The sequence below is a fragment of the Diadema setosum genome, chromosome 10 (assembly GCF_964275005.1).
Source record: "Diadema setosum chromosome 10, eeDiaSeto1, whole genome shotgun sequence".
NCBI classification, from domain to species: Eukaryota; Metazoa; Echinodermata; class Echinoidea; order Diadematoida; family Diadematidae; genus Diadema; species Diadema setosum.
In genome coordinates, this window is record NC_092694.1 from 3,804,978 (window position 1) to 3,823,220 (window position 18,243).

Here is an 18,243-nt window from a genome sequence, read left to right on the forward strand (position 1 = left end):
GTCACAAGTTATACGAATTGTTCCAACACATTCATACACATGATGGAGACATGACATGACATTGCTTCTTTAGCATTCCTCCCCATCTCCTGCATTTTCTAATTTTTAAAATGTTTTGTGCTTTTGTTTTCCACCCTATCATTTGTTTATCCATAAATATCATTTGTACTTATGTTTTACGTGAGAAAAAAAAATGTATTTACACGTTCTGTTGGAGATGAAAAAAATGAATGAATGAATGAATGAAAGAATGAATGACGGAATACGATCGTATAAACAATGTCAAATTGAAGGTACACTTTAAATTAAGTTTAAAGAGAGAGCAAGAAACTGGAAATGCAGGGGATCATCTTCATAAGTAGAGCATTTGTGGGCATTATATTTTTCTCCAAGTTTTCATCCATCTGCAAATTTCATAACTAGGCTTTTAGAAACATCCCTAAACATCCCCATGATCATTCATATGGTATGAGTATGACATATACCGAGCACAAAGTGCAATTGTGAACATAAGGCTGAAAGGGTGTCTTTTGAGGAAATTCTCCGGGACGTTCAATCAAGCTGATTCAATGGCGCAGAACACACTCAAGATTAATCGCTAGTTAAGGTGCCTATGATATTTATGTTGTTACAAATCCTTTGATGTAAAAATTCTGGTAAGCCTTTCATTTTCAATATAACATTCCTCTGCTTGTTATCATCACACAAATACATGAGTAATGTTTGATTAAAAAAAAAAGAAAAAAGAAGAATCAATACAATGGAGAATGGAATTAATTCAAATTCCCTTTTCGAAGGCGGATACTCGAGAAAAAGACTGTACACGACAAAGAGTTATGTCTGCAGTTTATTCATCGACGATCAACGACTCCTACGAAGGGGTGTGCCATAACCCGTGCATTCTTTGTTACGTTGAATTCTTCCACTAAGGTAAAGAAACGTAGCTCTTTGGCAAGAAAGATGGTTAAAAAAAAAAGATCAGAAGTAAACCTCACGCAATGTATTCACTTGACCTATTAACAAACATGCGCAGAAAACTCAAAATCCCTTTCTGAGCATGCTATGCTTGCGTGTTATGCCTAAAACAAGAGTCAACAGGAATGCCAGTAATTCGCTCCGTCTTTCTTTAATGTGATGATGAAAGTTCAGATCTTTCACATTGTGTGGGGAAAGCAGATATAGCCAAAACACGAGTAGCAAAAACCATGGGGGAAAACAAGGCAGAATGTGTATCACAATATGTATTTCGTAACTTCTGTTTGGACAAAGAAAAGACTGTATGCAGGTAATCAGCATAATGGTCTGGATGAGAAAATCCCAGATGAAAAAACAGCTCTGCGATTTAATCACATGTTTTCATGTCTTATTAATGCTACACGAAAAAAGAAATGTGTGTGATTCGTGACCAACTCAGAGATAAACTTTCAGTTGACCCATTTCTATAATTGGCCTGAAGTCTTTATGACCTGAATAATTTCCTTTCGTTTTTTGCAAATCTATGATTATGATGAAGAATATCATGAGAGTAATACGTTTGATATCCTCCGCCCTTTTTCTAGTACCTCTCGAATGAACTTTGATTTACAAATTATACAAGGAAGGGGAGGGGGGAAGGAAAGTTTATATCTATATTTAATTGAGATTCATATGAGGTGATTTGTATAATTGGAATTGTATAAACATTGATAGCATTACCAAAACACACTTTAGCTGAGTTAACATTTTGCTCATTTATCAATTTTACCACTTTTGTGGTTTGAGAGGGGTTCATTTGTTGTTGTTGTTTGACCGCGAACCCTACCAAAAAGAGAACAAGAAATATCTTATCAGCAACTGTTGTATTATGTTCTACAACATTGATTGAGATTTGTCATGCAGGCCTAATCTATTTTAGTTGTCGGTAAACCAGTACTGTTATGACAATTTAAAAAAGGACAAACAGCAACACATTTCATTGTCGGAAATTTAAACAAGAAAATAAATATCACTGCGTTACACGTACGGTGCATGGGCGGAATATATTTATGTTATAAATTTTGGATGGTTATAGGATACTATACAAGTGTCATCCAGAGATTGTTGCCATTTCTCCTCTGATTCAGCGAAAAGGACAGCGATTGTTATAGAAGATCTTTCCTCACTGCCGAAGGATACATCTTTAAAACACATGTCCAGGTCTTGCATTATTCAAAAGGAATAAGGACTGGGAAACTGAAAATCCATAAAAGACAGAGATTTGTTTTGCTGAATTTCGTAATCATGGTAGTTTATAACTGCAGCTTTTAATCACGAGACTCGAACTGTATTTTCATTTCAAGCTTACAAGCGGTTTCCATAATTTTGCCTTTCGCCTTTTCATGTTATGTGTGCATGATTATGCATTTATGTTTTTTGTCGTCTTGTTTCCCGAAGATTACAAAGTTAACTTCGTCCTATATGTGTCCAGGACATCGTATATTTTGCCTGTCAGTAGAATAATGAGTTAGCAAACAAAAATAATCAGAACTCAGATAAACAAGGATAAACCAAACACAATAAACCGAAAACTTCTACCAAAATATGCTATATAAGATAAGTATTGATTTATTTAACCATAAAAACTTGCCAAGAACCATTCCGTACTGTAATGTCGTTGGGTGTTTCTGCTTGTAGAGAGCAAAAGGTCGTTCACATGCCACCATTGCGGGATAATAATTACTAAAGGGCGCCATGAAAATCGATGTTGCAGGCTTTGGGACTTGAAATGGTTTACATGTTATGTAAAATCATGTGATAATTCACAGAACGTGATTTCACTCTAACTTTACATATGCTGATGACTAGATTGAACTCCTACTGGCAGTGAGCAACATATACCAGAACAAATTCATTTATTCTATATTATTTAAATTTCTATCGCCCTTACAGTCGTGTAGAAATACTACAGCTACCTGTTTATAAATCCATCCATCCACCAAGCTATCCATCCATCCATCCATCCATCCATCTATCTATCTATCTATCTATCTATCTATCTATCTATCTATCTGTCTATCTATCTATATATCTATCTATCTATCAATCTATCTATCTCCCTTTCCGTGTCTCTATCTTTCTGTCTGTTTATGTATCTATGATTATATTTATACCTATATAGAAGTATAGATATTATGATATAGATTATGTATAATTCATAAACATATATTTCGACAAATGGGGTGAGAAATGTAGACAAACATATGAATACAGATAGATAGATAGTATAGATGGATAGATAAATAGTATAGATAGCAAGATAGATAGATAGATAGATAGACAGATAGATTAAGGATCATTTCAAGCTACCAAGAAACAATGTTGATCCTGAATAATGGTTATAACATCCTACGTTTGTCATGCATAGCAGGGTGTGGAGAGCGGGGAAGCCCCATGGCGTTCTCTGCACACTGGGGATCCACGCATTGGTTCGTGTGAGCACAACAGACGCGTGTGCAAAGGATTACTGTACGTGTCATCTTGTGTTGCAGATCCTACAATACTTCCAACACCAATGCCAACATAATTATACAGCTGACGTACAGTCTATAGCAAATGTATGTTGTTTACCTCCATGTCTATAGCAGATGTATGTTGTTTATCCCAGTGTCTATAGCAAATGTATGTTGTTTACCCCACTCCCGACTGTTTCAACGTGACCCCAAGTGCAAATATACAGATTTATCATTCTGTTTGGATGCATATTGCCTTGTCGTTGATAATCGATAGGTCGGAGACCTCTTCCTGCAGTGTACACGGTATAGTTATGTCTACATAAATCTATATTCAGCTGCACGTGCGCTAAAATGGGTGTTTTATCGGCTTTCACTCATTGCAATTACATATTCCTTTTTCCTATAAATGGTAGACTGTGAGTTATTACTAAACTAACGGTGTACAACTTAACGATCCTGAAGGGGGAAATTGTTTTAAATTGTTCCTCTGATTGTCAATGAATTAAGCAAGTTTGAGATGACGAGAAATGAGAGCATGTCTTTAATGCAACCACTGTGACAGCTATCTTTACCATGCATGCCTCACAAGATTTGTTGTACGAACTTTCGTAGATCACTGTATAAGTGGTGCTGTGAATATCGCTGGATGCTTGCACGGGATTGAACTGGTCAAGTTCCTCACATAAACTCCCGGTACTTAAGACTCATTTTTCCTCTTTCTCTCTCCCCTCTATTTCTCTCGGCTTGTCTTCTTCTTCTTCTTCTTCTTCTTTTTTCTCCTCTCTGGCACCTTTTGACCCAGATTAGACGAAAGAGAGAAGCCGTGACGCCACTTCAAAATTAGTGAAAATGTTGGTGCCGTGACAGTCTTGAAAATCGTCTCGAACTGCAGGAGCCCCACTTATCACATTATACCGTCACAATGCCTGGCCCATTTTTGCGGGCGGATCCAAGCCAACCCCCTTCTACGGGGGCATCACCTGACGCAGCGAGCGAGCTCAGGCAGGTTGCAGAGCGCGAAGAACAAGCAAGAGTTACCCACCCAGAATCTACGATTCTCAGGTTCGTTCATCGTCTGGGAGAGAGAATGTAGCAATTTGCTTTTTCACAACCATTTGGAAAGATAGTCAGTATGAGAGAGGATCATGTTAAAGGCATATTCACACCTCTGCCTGGTACTTTGCGCCTGCTAAACCAGTGCACCTGTTTTAAAGACCCATTATCTTCGCTTATCGGGACTAGACTTCATATGCTGCGTTTGTATACTCCGCCTAGTTGCTTTCAAAAGACGCCCGGAAAAGGTTGGCCGTGAACGCTGGCAAAAAGTTTCCAACAAGCGGGATCGAAAATTACATACTTCCTCCTTACGATTGCTCGCAAAGACAGACTTTCTGTGACGTCACAGCTATAAACCACGTTTGCCCTCTGTCCAATTTCACCGTATCCATTATCCATGTCTGTGCGTCATTTGCTATATCTCGACCTCAAGCTACTATCTCCCCATCGTGGTATTATGAAGAGCATAACAATCATTCCGTGGATCAGACGTCTCCTTTCAATCTCGTATCACACAAAATAATCAGAATACATAAAGATTGTTAATAATTGTTAAAAACGAAAATTATTTCTTGTAACCTATGACTCACGCCGTTGACTTCGCCAGATATGCCAGTCTTTGTGGTCAAAAGAGAGAAAATGCAGTTTCCCAGGGATGTGCAGCACTTGAAAAGAACGTATACCTAGGACGGCATGTGTATCATTTTCACCAGGAAAGTACCAACGACTTGCCAAGTTTGTGTAGGCTCAATCCATATTCTATGTGATGCTCGCCATTACAGGGGGTCTTTTCCCCCTCCTTTTCCTACCAAAATGCTCGGTGCTTCCCTTACAGATGTTCGGGAATCATATGCCAATGCCGAGGACTAGAATCAAGAGCACATGACTGGGGAAAAGAGCGGGAAAGAAAGGGAAATATTGGCACGAGGTTGGAAATAAAGCTGTGTGCCCGCTCATTGCTTCTGATGGCAGCGGCCGGTTGCGGTGCGTAACTGAATCCGATCGGGCAAACTCCGGGCTGCAAGTCGGCCGTGATGAGTGTCAACACGGAATAGTCGAGCAAACGGAGCGGCAACATCAAGGAAAATCTCGCAGACGACATACATAAAAGCGCGGCAGTGCACACACACACACAAAAAGTAGAAGAGAGAGAAGGGAAGAGAGGATGAATATGGACGAAAATGAAATAGAGGGAGAGAGAGAAAGTTGAGGTAGAACGGATAAAGAAAGAGCAACAGAATGGTATTATTCGATACATCAGAAACTCGTTATGAAAGCATTTTGTAAAGTTCCCCTTCTGTGTAATCATTTTTTCTATAGGCTCTAGTAGATACATTACAGTTCCAGCCCCACATTCCAAACAGCATGTAGATAACCCGTACGCCTATGTTAACCCCTTTTGTGCCATAGACTTTGGACATAGTGTACAAAGCTATGGGGTTTTCTATCTCAGTTGGCACGCCTAGCACACAGAAGGGTTAAGACATCAATTTCGATGAATGGCTGAAATGGTGATAGATCGCTGTGCAACACGTCGCTGGACGATTTATCATAGATGCAGCTGTAGGCTACCCTCAACATGTCCCAACAGCAACACCGTAGAGAATTTCAATCCAGGGATGCAAATTGTACGTGGTCAAACGCTGATAGATGTAGGCTACAAGGGTCTTTCTAATAGCGCCAGGCCAATGGTTGTGACGCTTAGAGCACATAACATATTCTACATGAATGAATGTGCCTGCAATGGACAAATGATTGAAGCATCCGCTGCATCGTCGCTTTTTTTTACGTCACTTAAAAAGAATGATGCTTGTCATTCCTATTTGGAAGGTGATGAGAAATGATAGGAATCAACGCGGTGCAGACGACCACGTGTAGAAACAAGGCAAGAACGCGCAGCATGTAGCATTAGACCTTGACCTCATTATGCGTGTGTAATCATCACAATTGTTCCCTCTCCCGCACTCAAACCCCCTTAAAATTAATATTCGTAAATATTGAACATCGCTGTCTGGTTAAGCCCGTTTATTACGCATCGCCATCGCGAGAACTCGGCGTCTGCAATTGCATTGTGGGATAGCTCCTGCTGTACATATTAAGTAATGACTGTCAGCATCTGTGGTACGTTATTATATCCCGTCCTGGTTATTCTGTCATTTTCGTCTTCCTTTTCTTTTCTCGTGCGGCAAAAACCACAATGATGGCTGAGAGCAACAAGCCATAGTTTGGCATAGATTAAGCGAGCTGTGATAAGCGAATCGTTCACATTTATTTTCCCTGGTAAATAATATGAGGGGGGGGGGGGGGTAAGGAGGAGTATAGCACTGTGAAATACACGGCCGTTTATGAGTTCCGCCACCTGCCCCGTTGCGAACCCTGCACTCACGCATCTTCACTCTTTCTTCCGTCCCGACATGCCCTTCCTTCTCTCCTTTCCTTCTTCTTCCCCTTTGTAGTTATCTGTCTCCTCTTCAGTCTTCTACCTTCCTCTTCCTAACCTTCCCTTCTTGAGCGCTGTCTGCTCCTTTTCGTTGTCGTAACGCGCATTACTCATGGTCGTTATAGCCGCTCATCATGAAATCCCGTTTACAGGTCGTTCGCGAGGAGCATGGACTGCGCTCATTACCTAAATGGTCGCAGCTCCTTGATGGCATTAGACCCGCACCACTCGCTTCCCAGCAGCCCGAGTGCTGCCCATGCAGACGACACACATATGGTGTAGGATGGCGAGTCTCGGTGATGGTGTGGGGAGTAAGACGACGAATTCATTGTGCCATTAGGCAGGTAAACAGGCATAATAGATCACTTCATATGAGCAAACTCGTAGCCCGAATGTCACAAGACTGTCCGGAAGAGAAGGGAAACGGGGAGGGTAAAACCGGGGGAGGGGGAGGAAAAGGATGAGCTGGAGGGGGCAGAGGGGGTAGTGGAGGGCAGACGTTTGTACTTTTGACCTCATCGTTGTACCCCACCCCTAGCCCTTCCCCCTTGATCTTCCAATTTGTTTAGCAAGACTTAATGATGACCATTTCATCCGATCATTAGTTCATCCTCCCTTCCGTCTTCCCCACGAAAAGGAAGGTCTGACTGCTTTTTTTTTTGGAGTCTTAATGAAAATTTATCTCTCCAGCGTAGGAGCAAACGTCCCAATACCAGACGGGGCTGTATTCGTCCCCAGCGCTCACGGCGAGAATTGTCTCGGCCTACCAAGCGTGCCCCCAATTTCTTGAGGCGCTCTGCTCAATGTTAATATGCCTTCTGCCAACTATGTGAGCCATGTCCTCATTGTGCCGAAGAGGTTACTAAAACAAAACAGAACAAACCAAAACAGAGCAAAGCAAGACAAAAACAAAATCTCTCCTGTACGAAACACATAGTGGTATACTAGTATATCAAGACAAGAGCTGACCCCGCGCATTCCCATTCACTCTCATTTCTCTTACAGAACACATGTCGAAAACTATGACAGAAAAAACAACACAAACAAAAACACAAAGGCGTAAACAGAGAGATTATGATAATCATCTACACGACACGATATTACCCTAGTAATAACGGCAAGCAACGTCCTGGCTATATCCGAAAAAAAAAGAAAGAAAGAGGAATAATGACGAGTTCAGTGTGCTGTTTTTTTTTTTTCAGGTGCACTTGCAGCTCATGCATTCTCAAGTCCAAAACTATCAGGAAAATCACACTGATGCTGTTTTCCTGAATTTTATTTGACGTTGTTATTGTTTGTTTTTTGTTTTTTGTTTTTTTACTTTTATTCTGCAGTTGGCTTATCCTTGTCAGAATGAACGTTTCCTCGAGAGAGATTTTGTGTCCAGATAAGATGCCAGTCGGCTGTAGGGAGTGGACTTTACTGAATTATCGATATGCTGGAGAATATAATATATTTCAGTACTCTGAAATACTCAATACTCTTTTCAGTCATCCTTTATCGGCTGTGGAGGATTAAGTCGAGAACCACTCCTTCAGTAAGTCTTTATAGGAAATGACGAAAGAAATCACCAGAGGAAAACCCCAAAACAACAGCATCAAATTAGAACATTTGACAAATTTTTAGTAGAGTGAGTTGTGTCACAGCCGAGATCTAGCTAGGCTATCCCTGTCCAGATGTATGTTAGCAACAAGGGAAGACGTGAGAATAATCTATTCTACGTCACAAACCATGACCTCAGAGTGTGTTCCAGGACCTCACATTAGTTGGTTGAAAGGGCAGAGCAGCCCGAAGAAGTGTTTTGGGTATATCTCCTTGCCGTTAGATACGTGTCAGTAAATAGACTATTGAAAGTCCGGTAATGAATTTTCATCAAGAGTTAATACTTTAGAAAATCTGAGATATTGTAAAATTCGGCAAACTTCGTACGTGACCAGGTCCTGAATGTCAACCTTGTTAATAGCATCGAGGGAAGATGTGTATTTTTGATTGAAAGAGAGTAGGCCTACTCTTTACCTTTCCTACGATATACAGGTGTAGTAACACAATTTGAGGAGAAACAGTATTTTCCATGAAACTTGCAATATTTTTGACCCCCTCCCCAATAAAAAAAAAAACAACAGCTACACACACACACACACACACACACACACACACAACAATGCACAAAAGTAACAATTGGCATCTCTGCATATAACTTGTTAGGTTCCCGTAGTAAATAGATTAATACTAGCATGGACACATCATAGCTATGACACCACAACACTTACAAGCACAAGAAATAATCTCATTATTGAATAAATAACTCAAAATAGCGACTCATAAAAATAATGATATAATTGTTGGTTGAAAATTTGTGTCCAATCATGGATTCCTGACGTACAAACATATTGTTGGCATATCCGCTGGTTGCGTGATTATTGCATTTCTTCAAATTTCCTTTTAACTTTGTACGCTGAAAAAAAAAAAACTCTGTCTAAATCTCATGTATTGTCTATCAAATTGCTACACGGGAATGATATGCTTATTCAGGAATGTAGGATAAGTACAATCATAACAGTTGCACACCATTCACTTATTGACAAGTCTACTTTCAAAGCTATAACTGTTTCAAAGCTAAAACTGCAGTATCCAACTCAGAAGGAAAGAATTGGGCAGAAAAAAAAAAAAACAATTCTCATAAATACAGTTGGTGTCTTCTAAAATGAAGAACCTGTACTAAAATAGATGATTGAACCAGTACTAAAATAGATGATTGAAGAATGCACAATACAGCAGTGCGAGTAGATTACAAATTCTTTACACGTTTCTTTCCATATACTATGTTCCACATTCCGCATTTCATAAAAGACAAGAATATAGCCCTCGACCACCTCATCTCTGATGGGGATGTTATCTTGGTATTATTATTGACATTCCTCACTATAATTGTTTGAATATTTCTTTTGTCTTCTTCTTCTCCTAAATCCAGCCCTGCTACGACCTTTATCGGCTTGCTCAACAATGGCTATAAACCATGACCAAAACATGACGACTACAACTGTTGCAAGCGTATTTCTCCTTGTTCTATTTCCCCGGCTATATTCCTTTCTTCCTGCTGTCGTTGTTCTTCCTATTTGTATTATTCTTCTTTTACTTGTTCTACATCCTCTGCAATCTTCCTTTTTTCCCTGATGTTGTTGTTCTTCCTATTCATATTTTCCTTTCTTTACTACTTCTGCTACCACTAGCACTTCTTCTACTTCTTCTTTCTTCTTCTTCTTCTTCTTCTTCTTCTGCTCCTTATCTTCCTCTCCCTCTCTTGATAACAACATATAACCGATGAATAAAACGGTCAATTCATGCAATGACGACAGGGTAACAAAAACCGTTGAAAACAAAATCATTAAAAATGGAAGAAAAACGATGAATGAGGAGGTGGTAAGAAACAAGTGGAGGGGAGAAAGCCGTTGAGTATCTCTACTCGGATTCACGCGTTTCTGCCACGCGAACGAAAGTCATATTTTACTGTCACTGCGCGCCATCGACCATAAATCAAGTTCTAAAACCGGACCGACAAGTATGCCGTCGAGGTGGTGTTGAGATATATGACCGTGCTCCGCCCGCCTGTTGTTTTACAGGCCCCATAAGTAATCTGTACTTGTCGAAGGCCGCCAAAAATATAACGTCTCTTTAGCGTATTGCGCCGGCAGTTGTCAAATCCAAGACCATGTATTTTTTCCCCTCAATCGGTTTGGCGCGAGAACGGCTCTCTAGAGGGACTACACGAACTATGAAGGATTTGTGGGCAGTTGTTGCAGTGAACTACTCGCAGAAAATTTACCCATTAGATATTGCTGCTCGTAAAATAGAAACATCGGCTGAGAACCAGTGCTATGGGGAGAAGAGGCACTAAATATCCCTGTCAACTCGCCACCTAGTGTTGAGCCTCTTCATTGCAGATTTATTGACTTCAGAGATCGAGGCAGGGGAGTAGAAGGCGAGAAGGGAGAGGGATCGGGAGAAATAACGTGTTCGACACGGAATCGTGAATGAGACGGAAAATTGATCACTTAACCTTCCCTTTTGGCATTTCATGTCAGGGTTATTTCTGTTGTCTCTAACTTCAGAGGTTTGTTTTAATGCACACGAGTCTGTTAGTTTAATGTAAATACGTTTTGGATGTAAGCTTTATACTTCCGTATCTTCAAGGAGAGCCGTGAAGTTGTGATTTATAAAAAAAAAGGGGGGGGGAGGGCAAATGGACTGCGAACATATTGAAAAGAAGAGCTCTTGATAAATGATGCAAAAGTCTGGTTCAAGCTGCTACGTCTTGCCAAAGTCGACCGATACATCTTCGTGTGTAATTCACTGCAAAAACCTGCTGCTAGGTGCTTAGCAGGAATAAACATATCATGACCTTCGTTCCCACCTTCACAATCTTGTCACGTGACCTGGCATGCATTATTTTCATCATCAAACCGTTTCATGTTAAAGGTGTCTGTTGCTAGTGTCAAAAAGTAGGATTGACGATAAGAAAACTAGAACAATAATAGGTTTGATTTCCCATGAGTGTGAACGAAAGCAAAGCACCCATTCCCTAAATGAAAAATGAAATTAAATTGCCTCGTGGCAAATATTATCAATGAATAGAATGTGTGTTAGACATCGACTTAAGTATATATTAAGTCAAGGAAATCATGACAAATTTGAAATAGGAGCATATCGCTCGGAACGTAAATCTCCCCTTTGCAGCGACGGGCTGAAATGAACTTTATTTCCGGGAGTGTACCCTTCTTCATATGGACAGGAACCCCAAATATTTACTGTCATTTCCTACCTCTCTCTCGTCTTGGGAGGACAGGGGAGTCTGGGAGATAGCAGACACTGGAAGCAGATTCTCTCCAGAGAAATTCAATCGCCGCAAAGCGGGGAGTAAACGTGTGAGAAATGTACTTGGACCAACACACACGAAGATATGGGAGGGTGCGAAAAAAAACGAGAGAAAGAAATATGGAGGAGAGGCGCTTATATGATGTGGCCTTAGCGAGATTATTAACTGCATTTGTAGGTTGAGCTGCACTTTAATAAATCCAAGAAAGTAAGGGGGACCACAGCGTGTGTGTGTGTGGTTGGGTGTGTGAGAAGAGAGAGGGAGAGTGATAAACAAATAGCAGAAATCATTATGTGTCTTATGTCAGGTCGTACACCGTTATGTGAGTCTGCGTTTTGCTTTGTACTTTTCTATCTGTCCGGGGTAAACGGAGGGGGGAAGAAGGAGTGAAAAAGCGTCATTTTTCTCGCGTCGGGCTTCCAGAGCTGGTCGGAGTGCAGTGACTGAGTGTCCGTCCTAGCGAGAGGACCAGCATTGATCCATAAGGCAAATAGAAAAAATACGTAGTATTGACTGACTAGCCTTTCCAACGCTGAAAGGATAGGAACACTATGAAGGTAGAGAATGAGAAAAGAAGAGAGATAGAGAGAAGAGAAGAGAGAGGAGGAGGAGAAGGAGGGACAGGGGGAGAGACAGAGGGAGTACAAGGACAAGGCAATAATGCTAACAACACATGGTGGCAGGCTAAAGGCCGATTTAAGCACCAATGAACTGTGTGAGAAAAGTCCCTTATGCCCAACATTCAGGGCTGACGTGTTCCCTCAATTCCCCTCTCTATTTTTTTTTGTTCTGCACCCTCCATGAACCGACAACATTGGTCTAATTCTTGCAGTAAACATGCAATTACGAGAACAAATATTTCGTTTGCCATCAGAAAAAAAAAGGAAAGCAAAGCAAAGAGAAAGAAAGAAAAAATGACATGGACAAACTTGGGGTAAAGTGAACGCAACATGTCTTTTCGTGTGTAGGATATATCGGCCTTATGCCATATGTTTAATTGTGTATTCAAATTCAAATTTCAAATTCAAATGCATTGTGTACCTATATTATTACATTTCATCTTCTTGTTCAGGAATGGAAAAAAATCGCATGGGGTCAAAACTCACCCAACGACTTGATTATTTATTTTTTCTTTTCATGAGAAAACAAAAATAAAGGTTGCTATTTACAACTACTTCCATCCAACTAGGTGTCACAACGTTCGATCTGAGATAAAACGCAAGAGTAAAGAAATTCTAATGATAATAGTAAGATATGTGTAGACCAGTTTGTTTGGGCATGTTCATTCTTTGTACACAGTATCAGCAGGCAAGACCGTACGCCACAGCAGAAAGCGAAATGTATTAGCCTGAAATGGTCATTTTGCAAGATATCCCCCGATAGAGGGAGCTCGTTGGTTTTGAAGTTTGCTTCCAGATCCTTTCAACTGGGCATTTCGGCTCGCTGTTACTACGCGGCGGGTACAAGATCAGGCGATGTCGTTTATTTTGCTCTCTGTTTCAACTTCTTAGAGACAGCTGGGACATCAATTTACATCGAGTGATTAAAAAACCCTATGAAACATTACCCACCTACCCCCATTTGGTTCCGTTTCTTACTGTTTCTGCCAATGCTTTTATCTTGCACACTCACACGCACAAAATAATGATGATTGTAGAAACGGGGCGGCGAATGTTGCTCGCACTACATTTAAAACTACATAATGGCATACATTAAGATTAGGATAATTTCAAATGCGACGCATGTTGTTATCTGTTAGAGTTAGCTGCAGAACACAGGGTTGCCGATTTGACGTAATGGGTTTTAGGACCGTGATTTGATACATGTGTGCGACTTTACTGTAATGGGAAAATTGATGATTTATAATGTGTTCAGAATTCAAGACGATTCAAGCTCGTAAGTCGTATTCATCCCAGAGGAGAGTAGTTGATGGCTTGTGTTGGCTCTTTCCTACCAGAAATCATCTGTCGTATTTTGCATACACTGATGAGGTTGGTAGAAGGACATAATCGTTTTAAATTATGATATTAAAAGGTTCTGTGTCAGGTATGGCAGATGCAATTTAAAAGGACACATTTATTTCGGAGCGAAATGTGTTTATCGAATGATTCTTGACGTATTCTTTTGCGAAAAATACAGAGGGAATACAATAACATACTGATTAGATTCAGAGTCTTTCAAAGAACAATAAGTGTGCTTAACTTGACGTTTTATCACAAAACAATGTGTGGGGAAAATAACCTGATCATTTCGAGAAGCTTTTGTAGTAATAATAATGATTTTTTCAATAATCTTGTTGTTTTGTTACACCTTACCAAGGTAAAATATCTCTCATGAAGGATCAATTAATATTTGTTGCTTATATTCCTGAGCATCATCTGAAACACCGTGGAGCTTGGATAGATTACAAACGACTGAACCTCAAACAGCTTACAATGATAGAAAATTATTATTTTTTATGGTTTATTTGCCCATTTCCAGTCTCTAATTTCCCGAAAAAAAATGCTTACGTGTCCGTCAATGCAACAAATGGGAACCATATTATTTTATTTCACACCATACATGTTCTTTTTTTTTCACAGCGATCCCGTCCATAAATTGTTAGCGTGATTGTCAGCTTCCAAAACAATTTCCTTTCCCAAACAGAAAATAAAGACATCTACATTGTTTGAATTACTACGATAAAGTTTTCTCGGAAATAACTGAATTATTCTAACACCAGTGCCCTCGGAAGTGTAGGGAATGTTGTGGTAGAATCAGTGTGTAGAGTTGCTCATTTAAACGCGGTTCCTTTGAGAAGGCCCAGTCAGTGAATCGCTTCCCAACGAAAAGAAAACGAATTCCTGACACTCGAGAGATAACAGGCACCCAGCGGTGGTAATGATTTTCTTTGATCGATTACAGGAACGAATGGATGCGAAGCGTAATGGATTTTAAGGGATTAAGTTGTAAGGCTTTGTTGCGTCGTGAATAGAGCACGTAAAAATAATAAGACCAGGAATTTCAAGCCGAAGGATTTCAAGAGGAGGCTAAAAAACAAGCGTGACTTACCGTGCCATCGTCCATCGGATGTAAACCGGTCGGATGGTGTAACATTAGATCGGTTTGCTCAGGGGCAAGTGCGTGGGGGCCCCCGTGCACCAGTACGTCGGGCCGGCGTACGGCTGAATAGTCCCTAGCGGACGGAAGCTGCATGCCGGGGTGCTGAAGGTGGAGGTGGTCGGATTCATCCCGGCGGCCCAACATGTGCTGCGTCCGCTGCTGCGGGTGGAGCTGATACTGATGTTGCGGCTGCGGATGGATCGGGTTGAGGTGCGAGTAGGGGTCGGCGTTGACGTGCGTGTGGTGAAAGTCGAGCTGGGACTGGGGCTGGGGAATGTTGTACGGGGGAGGGAAGTATGGCGGCTGGAAGTCCGTGGTTGTAGGGGTATGCGAGAGCCGCGTCGCCGGCGAGAACGAGCTGTTGCCGCCGACGGAAGCCGTACTGAATCCAGGCCGGTGCGATATCAAATCCGTGCGTTCCTGCGGGAAGAGAAATCACATAAAACGGGCGTAAGCAAATCATGAATCGTCAGCGCAATTGAAAAACAATCCAAGCTCGAAGTAGAGTTACATGCAGACGACAAAATCTTGACGAAATACTGCATTGCGAATTCATTTGTTGTGCAAAGTGATTGTGACGAAGAATTTCGCTGGCATCCATATTGTGAAAACTAAGCAAAGATTAGACAATGTAGGCAGAATGTTCCTCAATTCGGTGGCCGGCTAGCTCAAGATTTGCCCAAAGCAGTGTGCTTGCTATGCTACAAAAATGCTACGACACTTGGCAGGAGGCAGTAGACGTAGGCTAACACGTCGTTTCGCATTGAGGTCAAGAAGAATACGATGTCCAAAGAAATAGTAAAATCCACTTGTGCTACAGGCCATGTAAACCCCCCCCCCCCGAAAAAAAGGAAATAAAAAGAACAAAATTACAACCTGTATTGTCGGGACTGTAAGCACAGCCGTCGAAGCCATGGCGCTAGAAAAAACTATAAATTCCGCACGATTCTCTAGAATTGAGGCGATTATTACGAATCCGTGAGCAGAGCAGAAATAAAGGAGGTAAACAGAAGACAAAATAAAGAGACACGACACGCGAAGGATGAGGCAAATTGATCGCTTTTAGTCAATGGGCAGCAGGCGGCGGCGAGAAAACAAAACTAGGAATCGGGCACGGGAGAGGTTCCCCGTGCGCTGAGGTCGACGGACAGGTAGAGAGTGATCTCGTCTGGCTGGTGAGTGGCAGAGGCCAGTTCGGCATGCCGAGTTTTCGCTGCGAGGCTCGCGCTTCCCTCTCGCCTTCACGCCGAGTTCATTCTCTGTCATTGGACGGAGTGGTTGATGGGGGTCCGCCGATTCCTCCTCCTCTCTCACAGCCTCTCTCCTCTGGTCTCCACCTCCCTCTCCTCCTCCTTTCTCTCTCTCCTTCTCCCCTTCTAACTCCTATCTACAAACAGTTGCCTCTTGTCCGTCTTTTGCTTTTTAGTGGCAGGGGATAGTTGGACGGTCAGGACAGCGAACCGTGTTGTGGTGGTCGAGGGGAAAAAATCAAAGAAAAACATAAGATGAGGACGAACGGAGTTTGGTGGAGACCGAGGGGTAGAGGGAACATGGAGAGAGGGGAGGAGAGAGGGGGAGGGAGAGGGAGAGACAGGGAGAGACATAGCCCGCAGCCAGTAGTAACGCAGCCTAGCAATGCACGCCAAGTCGAAAATCGTTCAAGCCGACATGGTTCGAGTGATAAAGACCCTTTCTGAGGGATTCGAACCGTGATGCTGTCATGTATTTTTATCAGTCACTTCCCCCCGTCCTAGCATTTCCCCTACACACTAGAATTACAATACTTCCAATTAAAAACAATAACGATATCTTTTTTCAAAGTAGAATGCCCTGGCCCTTGTGAGCAAAGGTGTTTCCGAAATGGGACGCTCGAGACAGACCTGTCGTCCGGGAGAGCTCCCCGAGCTTTGGTCGGAACCTACCGTGTACTTGTCTGTAAATCATAAAACATGACATGAGGCTGAAATGTTTTGGCTACATGCGCCTGGATTGATACTAATGACAATGCCTTACCTGCGCCATACCGACGCCGTATACTTCGCCGTGGAGGCGCGTGGTGATCGGTGGGGCTACAGCTAACACGGTGAAAAAATAAGTAGAAGAAAATCCAAGATCGGATTCCACTTGGGAAAAAAAGAAAAAAAAAGAAAAAAAAAGAGGCAAGAGTTTCTAACTAGGCGTCAAAAGCATGAGGACGAGCGGTGAAAAGGTCACTCTGGGAAATAAATGAGAAACTGTTGTTGACTAAGACACTGATCCAACGAGGTTTTTCACTTCGTCGTGCATGTGTGCATTTTTAGGCAAACTTCACTGTAACCCTGATGAGAAGAAATTTTCAGAAGTCTCCAGTATTTAGCTCGAGGTGTTTGCTGCTCGTAGGCGGTATCCGGATCGTCACCCTGCCAGGTCTCTTTCATGTGTCGCGCGGCGATAGTAGGTCCAAGGGTCTCGGCGAGTATCCAGCGGGGAGGGTGATCTCCGTCCTAGCGGCGAGAACTGGCCAGGGCGGACAGCCGGTCTCTGTTTGTTTTGCCTTGCCTTCACCTACACACAAAATTTACCACCAAGAGTCAAATCGCTGCCGTCTTTTGTGATCACCCGGGCATCAATGTTCGGTGAATTGTTTCTGTTCAGACACCCTCGCGTGTATCAGCGCTCCGGTGTAAGCCGTGCCTGCAGTAAGACACGCACGAGATTTCACCTATGTACGAAGGATGACTCCGCATGCAAGGTTTCTAGGGATGCACCTAGCGCTCGATAGGGGGAGCCCTTTCAACCATTGGGACATCAAGCCACTGTTCGACCTGGTGCGACCTCGTCGAGCTATCTCCGTTCGCCGAGCACCCGGGAGCTAAACGCGACGTGAATGGCCCGCTAGACACATTTTAATTAAGCAAGTGTCGTGCGCGAATGACATCTCGTGTCCGTTATAAGACGCGCGCTTCTATTGGTCAAGGAGACAGTTCAAAGTCTACCTGTCATGCTTATGCAAATCTGCACACGCGCTTGCCGGTCTGCATTGACAAATCAGAGGACAGACGGCTGAATAATTATGATCTCGAGAGCAATGGGTGGGAGGAGATTTTGGATATTAGTTTTGGAGGGTGGTCTTCGGAAACAACTTGATACCCCGCCATCGACCAATGGCAAACCGCGGTCAATAGCCTCTGAGCGGAAAGTGGAAACTTAGAAGAGAAGCGTTCGAAAACAACGGATATGAAGAAAAAAAGACAAGAAACTGCAACTGTGTTGAGGAATGTATGAAATGTGGCCACGGATTCTTGACGAATAACGGTTCTTTC

The 18,243-nt window shown here is 42.1% G+C and overlaps 1 protein-coding gene across 1 annotated transcript in view; it reads right to left on the minus strand.

Moving 5' to 3' along the window:
- The window catches only part of LOC140234422 (transcription factor AP-2-alpha-like), a 123,990-nt gene extending 108,134 nt beyond the window's left edge, over positions 1-15,856 (minus strand). Inside the window, exons 1-3 of the mRNA XM_072314467.1 lie at positions 15,818-15,856; positions 14,878-15,361; positions 9,837-9,839 (exon numbers count right to left, since the gene is read on the minus strand). Of these exons, the coding sequence (XP_072170568.1) occupies positions 9,837-9,839; positions 14,878-15,361; positions 15,818-15,856 (526 nt within the window). The remainder of the gene's footprint in view (positions 1-9,836; positions 9,840-14,877; positions 15,362-15,817) is intronic.
- Between the last annotated feature and the right edge of the window lie 2,387 nt (positions 15,857-18,243).